At 35.8% G+C, this 11,246-nt stretch overlaps 1 protein-coding gene across 1 annotated transcript; it reads left to right on the top strand.

The window, feature by feature from the left end:
• Positions 1-4,063: 4,063 nt before the first annotated feature.
• On the top strand, positions 4,064-7,713 carry LOC128548439 (uncharacterized). The gene is made up of 4 exons (XM_053523242.1): positions 4,064-4,196; positions 5,329-5,387; positions 6,734-6,823; positions 7,108-7,713. Exons 1-4 carry the CDS (start codon positions 4,136-4,138, stop codon positions 7,324-7,326), a joined length of 429 nt encoding a protein of 142 aa, XP_053379217.1. The 5' UTR covers positions 4,064-4,135; the 3' UTR covers positions 7,327-7,713.
• Positions 7,714-11,246: the final 3,533 nt, after the last annotated feature.

The raw sequence follows: 11,246 nt of genomic DNA, 5'->3' as shown, positions 1-11,246 counted from the left end.
ACGCAAGGCTTAAAGGTCTTTCGTTATGACGTAATTCTAACAGTATTCGCATTTTCCTCAAAGACACTTAAACAGACATAGATTAAAAAAAAAAAAAAAAAAAAAAAAAAAAAAAAAAAACACCCCAAGAGAAGTAGCTTTATAATTTGAGGATAACGTGCTTTGGGAGTTAAGAGGTGGAAGGGAAGGGACCGGGGCGTTCAAAGGCGCTTGACATATAGCAAACGCAGCCACACAGGGTGCGAAATTCATTCTCTACTAGTACAGACACAGAGCGATGACCAGAGGGACAGAGTGAGATAAAGCCCCCAGAACAGATGGAAAGAAATCATTTAGATACAGGCCTGTCCGGCTAACGTAGCCTAGACAGTCTAGTTCTTTAACGTGCCCGGTGTATAGCACCGATACACGCGCAGCCTTCATTCTTGGGAAGAACCAGTACATGCCTCTTATTTAGGTGGGAGACACTCAAGAGCATCTCAGAAATTTCCAGTGCCTGGACCGGGATTCGAACCCCGGACCTCTGGATTGACAGTCAAATGTGTTACCACTACACCACCGGCCCACCTATAATAATATATAATTTCATTTCAACTCTCTACCGAAGTTTTCAAACCGTTTCCACCAAAAGCGAGTATATCTTCATTATAATTATGTTTACAAAGGACACTTTGGGATTTTTTCTAGTCGTAAACCTCTCCTTCAATTTCAGAATGATTAAATGTCACAAAGATTCGCCATGGAACTTTTTTCTCTAAGAAATTTCAAACATTTGTAAAATGGCATAGTTTCTTGTGGTTGTGACTGGCTTCTTTAAGTGTTTTATATCTTTCTAAGCAGTAAAACTAAGATGATCGATCTAGAACCATCATTACCATCTTATTTAATATCGCTCAACATCTCGTCTTGAGCACAGGACATTTTATCTCGAGCGCAAGACATTTTAGACAAGTGAGCGTCATTTTATCTCGATTTCCCGACATCTTATCTTGGGCACAAGACTTGTTATTCCAATCACACGGCATTTTATCTGGAGTGCACTGTATCTTAATTCAAGTGCATGACATAACTTCGATCGCACGACATCTTATCTCGAACGCTTGGTATCTTATCTCGAGCGCAGGACATATGATGTTGATCGAGATAATTTTATCGCCTTATAATAGAAACATACTTTAAATTCTACCCTTTTAATGTCCATGTCAACATTTACTCTGAAAAAAAATGTTTTATTATAGTATTGTAATATTTTTTTGTGTCTCCAAAATTTGGGAGGGGTGGCGTATTGTCATTGTCCGGTTTTCTGTCATTCTCTCGTAAAATGTTTAAAATTAGTGCCGTGCAGAAAAATTAGCACCAGACCAAAACGAAAATGCCGTTCTACATGTTATACCCTGCCCCTAGATATAGCATGACACAAGTCGAAACGAAAATGGAATGTAGCCGGAGGTACTGGCTCGGATGAACATCGTGCGATGTTTATGAAACTTAAATACGACTTTTCTTGAATATAGCAAGTATCTAATACCTTAGATTTGAAGCCGTTTATCCCATCTTATTCATAAATACACAATATGTGGTCATTTTCATCATATTTCCTTTAAAACGCTCTACTTTTGATTTCGGTAATGCACGGGATCCCTCTCAGTCGGCTCAGTTTTGCCTCACAGGATCCGTCTTAACTCTCTACACACGGCACGGGAACCCTTTCGGACACAATTAATTTTCTATTTGCACCGGCACCCTCTCAGTTTAACTTCAGTTTTAGAGTTATGAGATGGTGTTCGTATTTAAAAGCACCACAATAATTGTAGGCTATTAGCTATGCACGAGTTTTTGTAACTACTATAAATTTGTTCAATAGTCTGAATAAAATTGACAATACTGAACTAAATAAAGGAATTAAGGCCGCGACACACATCCAATTACGTCGCACATCCGATATGAAATAGAACAAGTCAGGCGTCAGTGTATCGACAAATATCGAAGTTTCCGGTACAGACTTGTGTGCCCGGGCGGACGGGGGTTTGTTATGGTACAGATGTGTCGCTGAATGCCCCCTTTTAATAATAATAATAATAATAATAATAAAGACTTTATCTAACGAGGCAGCATACTTGCCGAAGCAATCTTCCGTATGGGCCTCAGACTATCTAAGCTTGAATGGCCCCTCTTTGTATCAAATCAAATTATACAAATTCTAGTTTAAAAGTTACTTGAGTACCACTAAGGTAGTAAAATTTAGATATGCATGTTATGTGAAATTGCTGATATATTTTCAATTAAAAACATATTAAGGTAAGTAAAAACACCACGATTTATTTCCCTTAGAAAAAATGTTTTCAATTAGAATACCATATTGAAGTTAAGGGTGCCGGTGCCGATAGAAAATTTCGTCGAAGTGGGTTTCCGTGCCGGGTGCAGAGAGTTAAGACGGATCCTGTGAAGCAAAATTGCACCGACTGAGAGGGATCCCGTGCATTAACGAAATTGAAAGTAGGGCTTTCTTAAGGACACATAATGAAAATAACCACATAAAGTGTATTTGCAACTAAGATGGGATCAACGACTTCACATATAAGGTACTAGATATTTGCTATATTCACGCACGATGTTCATCCAAGCCAGTACCTTCCGTCTACATTCCATCTTCGTTTCGACTTGCGTCAACTGATAAAATAAATGTAACGATAAAAAAGCAATGGTATATAGCTACGTCTTTCCGTGGTTCATATGTTATTTATGCACACAAAATATGTGTTCAGGACGAAAATTTCGATTTTCCGAGCTCACTGACGTTGGAGTTCATTGTTTACACCAAAGAGTGTCCTGTGCGCGAACAGAGAGTGATCCGTTTTCTCATTTTCCACAGAGAGGGATCCGATATGCATAAACACCGTGTATTGCTTAAGTTATTGTTATTTAATGTTTTTTTTTCTTTACCAATGTATTGTTTGCTAAATTATAGATAAATTTTACTTTGGTTAGTATTATTTGTCTGCAGTACTTATTTCAGTCACGCAAATATGATATTTCTATCTAAGCACGATATAACGAACTTAAGCATTTGCTTATGTATATTTCTTATTTCTATACTTCGTTTCCTGTAAAATTCAACATTGTTATGATTTAATCTATGAAATAGTAATATACGATTCTAATATGGTTAAAAAAGTAAACGTTGAAGAAGCTTAAAGGGCAAAACCAAGCATTTGAATAAGCAATTACTTAAGTCCTTTCATGAAATTTGGGCCAGATTTGTTTTTTCGAATCCTAATTAACCCGCCCTAAACCATAACACTCTCCCCCTTCCCCACTGCAAACCGCTCCCGTTCTAACAAGCAGTTATCAGCAAACCATTCAACTCGACTGCTTAAAATGCGTACCCTACCAACAAAACCCGTGCCCACTGGGCACAAAAAAAATGCAAGTCCAACGTAAATGACGTTAGGCACAGAGCCACCGCGTTATACTGCGGTATTGTTACGGCTTTATATATTTGATGTAGATGCGTTAACGTCATGCACCGATCTTGTATTGCAATCATTACCTTTGACTTACCAGAACGTATGCCATCTTTGACACTTCAAGATTGGCGAAAACTCTTTTTTTAGATTGATACCAGTTATATTGTCTTGCAACGTCACTGACGCGTGCCCAACACGAGAATAACAAGAGTTGTTTCCGCTCGAGTCGAATTCAATGTGAAATGTGATTTTGTGATTGCAGAAGTTTCAGTACATCGGACACAAACTTGTAAAACATGTCGCTTGGTTTGCACATGCCCAACACCCTTCTATCAGTTTCTATGGTAAATCAAATGTTGGACAAATTAGTGCAATATGTACACACATATGTAGTTAAAATACAGCAAATATACAAGTGCACAGTTTTTTTGTCAGTATTGTATGTGGTTTACAATTTTACATGCATAAAAGAAAAAGATACCATCGCCATATCGATACTTATTTAATTAGCAGACAAAGTCAGAATTGCAAAAATATCGTCTTAACTGATATACCAAATAGCGATACATTCCATTCATTCTTGCGTTTGTTGCTGCTTTGTTTGTACTTGTATGTTCCACTTTTAAATTACTAATTTTGTAGTGGCTGCAGTATTTGTGGACGCAGCTATGATTGCATCTGCACAAAATTCAACGTCTAATGATACAGAAAGTACAGATCAATCTACAGGTAAAACATGTAACCATATTTTAAAGTGCGCGATCCTTGCGGTCACGTCTAAGACAAAAAATAAAATAGTATATTGTGGAACAAGATTTAACAAAAATTGCACCATGCTTTGTTAAAATAGCAAGTCACTAACATAAGTTTGACAACTGAAAATGCACTTGCATTCTACATGTAGTTCTACATGCCATTCAAATTGTAACATCATGTCTTCTTCCTTATTCTACACTATTCATCTTGATTTCGGTCATTCTGCAATTTGACCTTATACCTTCGATGTATTTGGTGGTTGTTAACCTCATCGTTCCTTCCCCGGAACAGAAGTGGTTCCTAGGCTAGGTGAATGTGCTAATTCATCTGCATGCAAAGTTGACAAGTATTAGGCATGCAAGCACACACTCTCCCTTGTCACTACGAAGAATGCAGCAAAGCATAAAGAAAAATGCGGTTATAATAATATACGTCTCATCTAAGCTCGATGGAATCAACTATTTTAAGAACCACTTATGGTATTTTCATGAATTAGTAGTGTGTATGTTACCACTAGTCAATATGACGAATAAAGCATGTCAGAGTGCGGGAGAAAGATCTTAGAAAAATGAAGCAAGCATGATCTTACCAAATTGAATACCAAAACGAAGCGTGTAAAAATGGGTTAAAAAGCTCAATTACAGCTTATGTTGTATTTTTATGCTTTGTCGACTTAAAACAAAACCTTATCTTATGTTGTATTTTTTGAGAATTTCAAAATGATTATATCAATTCTCCGACAGCGACATGGCAGCGACGTAGCAAAGCAAGATGCAATCTTTTCCTCTTTACTAGTCCACAGAATATTTACTTTTGTTTCGTTCAGGTGTGTCTCCCAATTTGAAGTAACATAAGAATATGGGACAATTAGATATACAAATGTACCTGGTTATGAAATAAGCAAACGTTTCTATTCGTCAGGAGAATATCAGGTCGCTCGGTATTTGCCAAATCAAGTTGAAATTTACTGGGCATTGATTCAGAATTTGGTGTTTGCTGTTCATTAATCACGCTATATAAACTATCCTATATGGAGAAATGTTAGCGCCAAGTGTAACAATATTCTGTTATCATTTTTTAAATTATTATATCTGACTTTCAACAGAACCAAATAGTACAGCAGTTGTAAAATCCACCACTGTACAGGCAGCAGCAACAACAAAGGTATGTATTTATGACATGACATGTAATGTTTATTTAAGATTTAGTTAACTACATTTTATTTTCAGCCGTCATATGTTCAAATTATTCTGTTTACAGCTCAGGTATTTTTTGATACTAATTCATTTTAGCTCGAGAGTGATGAAAGCTTCACTCTCAAGTATTACTACAATGTTATTGCAAAAGGGATATTACTATCTGGAAAAATGTCAAAGGAAAATGAAGTAAAACGGTTTGTCACGTTACTAGTAAACTGTAATAGCCATTTGTCGAAATTGTACGATGCAGCATTAGAGCCATGAATCGAATTTACACAGGGCAAGAAATTATTTAAAATATATTTTCATTGCTAGACAACTAGTAACAATTACTGAATATTGAAGTCAACATTACTCGTGCGAATGAAGTAATTTTAGAATATTTTGAGTACTTAATTACAACATTGGCATTATACACCCTCATAATTACATGGTATTTATTAATAACTTTAAGCACTATAATGTCATCAATTTTTAGTTAAAAACTTAACCCATCTTGATCACTTAATTAATTGAAAAAATTTGTTTGTATTATCAGTTTTAAAAATATATCAGTAAAACAAGAAATTTATCCAAACAAATGACATGTAATTGAAATAAGTTCTTCTCTTGGTCTTCTCAATGTTCTTGTATCTGCCAGATTCTGGTTCAAATGATGCCTCAAATATAATCTCTGTTAGAGCTTTTATAGCCAAAAGGAAGATTTTATTTTCAGTGTTTTTCAACATCCATTTGAATATTTCCTTTTTTTTCTCAAAAGCTTTAAAGACAAAGGTTACGAGATCTTGAGATTTTTTTTTATTTTCATTGATAAATAATGGCAAAAAAGATAATAACTGGGATGTTGCCGCAAATACTTTCTAGAAGATTTAAGTCTACAAACACCTGATATTCAATGACAAAATGGTACATGTACTCTGTGTGACTAGTCTCTACAGCCAATCAATTCGACGATAACCTCTTAATTTGATATAACTTAGTGTATATCTTATGATTATTCAAGAAAATTACGTTTATTTTTTCCTGCATTACCCTGAAATCGTCGTTAGCCTCACTCCTGACGCAATTTCGTAATAAAAGTACTGCAACCAGAGCTACCGAAGTAAATGTAAATGCCGACACCGGCATCATGGTCTGTCCGTTCGTTTATAATGCGTAAACCGCTCTCTCTGTGCAAGACTCTATAAGGAGCTGCCATTTCTATTTCTGATTTTATGAAGACCTGAATTTAAAGATTCTACACTCAAAATAACAGCTAATAATCTTTATCTAGTTTTGCTTTTATCTATTTTTCTTTTAATATACATGTAGGTTGTATGTCTTAATGGAACATGCAATGGGAGCGACGAATCTTGTGTCAAGAACATTTCTGGGACATGTCCTTTTAAAGGTAGTTGCACGGTAAGTGTTTACTTTCTTCCTTTTCAAGAATGAATAAGTAATCGACCAAGAAATAATTTATTACTTGTTTCAGTTGTTTGGCATTATAAATTGAAGTGTAATCATTTTCTCTATGTTTGCTAAGTTTTTATGTAAGTCTCGCAGCAATGTGAGCAGACACAAACCATTAAACAAGATATATCTTATGTATCATTCTTATGTTAATAGAGAACATACTTCTCTATGAGTTTAAAATCGAGAGTATGCCTATAAAGTTTCTACTTTACTATTTTCTAAAACAACAGAAACAAGTACAAACCACTGGACAAAAGACTAAAGTAACAGTAGGATGTGGAGCCAGTGCTTGTCCAAAGACGACTACTACACCTTCACTAACGACAACATACACTTGCTGTGAAACTGCTCTCTGCAACAAGTATGAACCTCCTAAGTCAGCAGCTGTCAGCTTCCGTTCGAACATGTTTTACTTTGTCAGCATTGTTATTCTGGCATTTGTACTGTAGAATCTGGCCAGATAATAGTTTTGTACAATTTATGATACTGAGCGATAGAATGACGAATTAACACTTTATGACTGAAATATATCACCGTTGTTACCAACAAGCACATAGAACTTTATAAACCATTGTAGCATATTAGAACAATAATAGGATAGTGCTAACTAAAGTATGGACCAACGTTATGCAATGATTTCATGAACTCTTCTAAGTTCATGTATTACAAATGGTATCTAAATATTAGCATAAAATTCAAAAAGTGTTGATTTGCTGCTAATATTATTCTAAATGTGTTGATTTGAAGACCTTATGAAGCTATTCGGCTGACAATGTGCTCTAATGATGATTAACTTAATTAGAATAATGTTTGTATATCTATCACATGTTTGTAAATTGTAAGCCATAACCCTCCTCTTTTATGAAGATTTCTGAATGCTAAAGGAAATAAAGTTTTAAACAAACAGGTCTTATTCATTTTACATGAACTAGGAACTTTAAGTCATTTATCAATAATTCAAAGTCGTAACATGGATGCGTCCTGTTAGAAGCATTTTCTGTATTGTATTGATTAAGGCTGTCCGCAGTGTTTACACTTCCTCCTGCACTAAAGGCACTTTTCATAAACTTCTTTTATTGATAATTGTATACATTGCGCACTAATTGACAAAACAAAAGTGATAGTAACTTTATCAACACAGTGATTAGTGCTGAAGTGTCAAATACAGGCAATGAGAAGGAGGCAGGTTCTCATTTTCTCAAAAAATAGATATGAAGTTAAAACAGTTTTGAAATGCATCACATATCCATATATTTCTCAAATAGCAGAAACATTAAAGGGACATAATATATTGGTCATTGGCTATTTAGGTGTATTTCGTTTTACAATCAGCATTGATCTGTGTTGCTAGAATATGGTCGAGTATACTTTTCGCTCAAAATATAGAACAGTGGAAGAGTTCAATACCCTGCAAATACATGTTGAAACAGACTGCAAAAATTTAAGCCCTTACCGGGACGCGAGACTTGGACCTCTCATAACTATGGAGGACACTACCACATTCCTATAACAGCAGGTTCTAGAGCTAGGCAGTGTTAGTGTATTCCTGTCCTCTACCTGAATACTTTACGTGAGGTGGAACAATTTTGTGACAGTGACATGTTCAGAGTACTCTGAATCAACAGTGTATTGATTTTTGTTAGCTAAAGGCAATTTTTATATTAATAAACACTTTTAATCAGTCAAAACGTCCCAAATTTATCTGACTTGCTTTCGAGCACGAACATACTAACTGGCAGTACCAGTGAAAAATAACTTGCACCGAATCTTTTATATTTGCTCTTTTAGCAGCAGGCGAACTGTAAAGACAGCGAGCTTGGTAAAGAAATGAACAATGATTTTACGACTTTCGATAGGTTTTGATTAGATAGGAATAATAGCAGCAGGACAGTATAAGGAAACGTTCATTCATATCTTTCAAATTATGTGTTATTACTATTATTTTACCATATTTATATAGCACTTTATTGCTTTACAGAATATACTCTTAAAGCACAAACGATTACTAAAATTCTAAAGAAGCAACAAACTGCCTGTTTAGATATAAAAATCAAGAACATAACAAGAGAGCAAAAGTTGCCAAAAGTCGCTAACCTGACGTAAACATTCATTAAGAGGTTCACGTGAAGAAGTTGTTTAAAGGCTCTTTTGATATGTTTAGCTCTAGTGACTACTAGAATCATTCGAGCGGACTTATTTGAAAAAAGAAGGCTTACAGACCAAGACTGGCAATGATCCATCACGCGGTTCATGAGAAAACGTTGTTTCATTAGTTTATATTTCTGCTCTGGAAACTCCTAATTACGTCAAGTAGAGCCATTTGAACAAATTTAAGAGAACACCTTAAAAGGTTGCAGAAAGTTTGGAGTCATTCTATCAATTGGTTCTATATTGAAAGACCATTAATATGTATTCTTTTTCGCTCTGGTGTCCCTAAATCAGTCAAATGTAACATTTCAAATAAATGTAGAAGATCTTGTGAGAATGCTACAGGCAAACTTTAGTGACAATCAATCAAGCGGTTCATGAGAAGAAGCCGTTAAAGCTATTTTCTATTTTAGCTCCGGCGGCCCATAGAAATTCAAGCGGAGCCATTTGAGCAAAATTGAGAGAGGACCTTACATGGATACTACAGGCTAAGTTTGATGATGATCAATCGAGCTGTCCAAGGGAAGAAGTGTTTATAACTATGACATCTGGAGGTCTCCTTACTTCAGTCAAGCGGAACTATTTGAACAAATCTAAGAGAGGACTTAGAAGAAAGCTACACATCAACTTTGGTGTCAATCTATATCAAGCATTTCATGTTTTTCCGTATTTTAGCTCTGGCGGTCCCTAAATAAGTTAAGTGTAACCATTTGAAAATATATGTGAGTGGGACTCACAAGGTTACTGCAGACCAAGAAGTGAGGATCCATTAAGCGGCTCATGAGTAGGATTCGTTTCAATAGTTGTCTATTTTTTGTGGATTTTTGGCTTGCAGCTTTCTTAGTCGTGCCCTTTAAAATTAGATTCTTGGTACTCTGACTTCAGACAAGTTGTTGAGTACATTGGTGTGATTATACCTTAGATTGACCCTATTTATACGTTTTACTTTAATAATCTAGTATCTTGTCACTTATTTTAGAGCCTTTCTCAATGGGGATTTATTTTGTCTTGTCGAACCTGTTGCAAATAAGGTAAATGCGAGGTTTGCCCTTAATGCGTTTAAACCCTCAGTTTCCTTGATATAGATTACTGTCGGTTCCAAGACTTTTTACCTTCCCCCAAACGGGCAATCGCCTTTTGCATTTTCACCCCGTCTCCTTCTACTATAAGTGAGGTTAGGTGCCCACCATATTTATAATTCTGGACGCCGGCCGTCCCTGAGTGGAGCCCCATTGTGTTATTCTTCCTGCTGGTCTGATTGTTTGATCTGTGCATGTGTGCGTGTGTTTGTGTGTTCTGCTGTGGTTTACAGTGTAAAAAGACTGCATTTATCATGATGGCTTTCCCTGTTAAATATAACTAAAAGGTACTTCTTGTTGGATTTTTGAAGAATCCCGTATGTTTTGTTTTTCCGTTACAGTTTATCTTTGTCGAGGGTCTTTCTTTTGCCTTTTTGCGATGCATGGCTATAGCTGTGTTTTGGGTGTCTTGTGCTGCCAGGAAATCTACCCGTGCCTTTTAGTTTTCTTATGAAAAAATGTATCGGACCATTTGCGAAATATTGTAAAAAATAAAACGCATTGAGCAGACATTTAAAAGCAGCCTGCGTGTCAGATTCCTTCATCTTGACGGAAAAAAATCCAAAGCATGGAGGCTCCGATTGTCACACATCAAGGTTTAATGTTTGTCACTACAGTCGACAACGTGTCATGTAGGCTTATGTTTGCAACTAATCTGCACACTTCTATCATATCCCAAATACAAGCTAGGGACTTATCTTGTAGATCCTTATAGACGTAGGTCTGAATTTTTCTTGTACCATGTACGTTACTTATAAACAATGGAATACAACTCAACAAGGCGTTACAATATGAAAAGATACCGTCTGATATGACGTATTCTGTGCAGATGTATATATCCAGCAGATAAATTTGATGTGCTGTTCCATATCCATATTGATTTCTAACACTGAAACAAAATTCCTAACACATTGTGTTGAGTTTTTCTACAGTCACTCGCAGTCACCAAAGCGTCAGCAATATGCTAAGAGTTATGCTTTAATGTGAGCACGTTACATTTGTTTTATCAGCATTGAGTGAACTTTAGCATATAAACTGTCTACGCGACATTTTCAGCAATAGCTTGAAAATGCCTGCTTCTACAAGCTTAAAGGAAAAGGTATTACAGAAAGTCGCCGTGTAGAAATGATGAAGCTGTCAGT

Source organism: Mercenaria mercenaria, chromosome 2 (assembly GCF_021730395.1).
Source record: "Mercenaria mercenaria strain notata chromosome 2, MADL_Memer_1, whole genome shotgun sequence".
Taxonomy (NCBI): domain Eukaryota; kingdom Metazoa; phylum Mollusca; class Bivalvia; order Venerida; family Veneridae; genus Mercenaria; species Mercenaria mercenaria.
This window is presented reverse-complemented; position numbering and strand designations above follow the sequence as displayed.

Coding starts and splice junctions, on each gene's coding strand:
- LOC128548439 (XM_053523242.1), top strand. CDS start 4,136: ATGATTGCATCTGCACAAAATTCAACGTCTAATGATACAGAAAGTACA. Junction 4,197..5,328: donor AAGTACAGATCAATCTACAG/GTAAAACATGTA, acceptor GACTTTCAACAG/AACCAAATAGTACAGCAGTT. Junction 6,824..7,107: donor CTTTTAAAGGTAGTTGCACG/GTAAGTGTTTAC, acceptor CTAAAACAACAG/AAACAAGTACAAACCACTGG.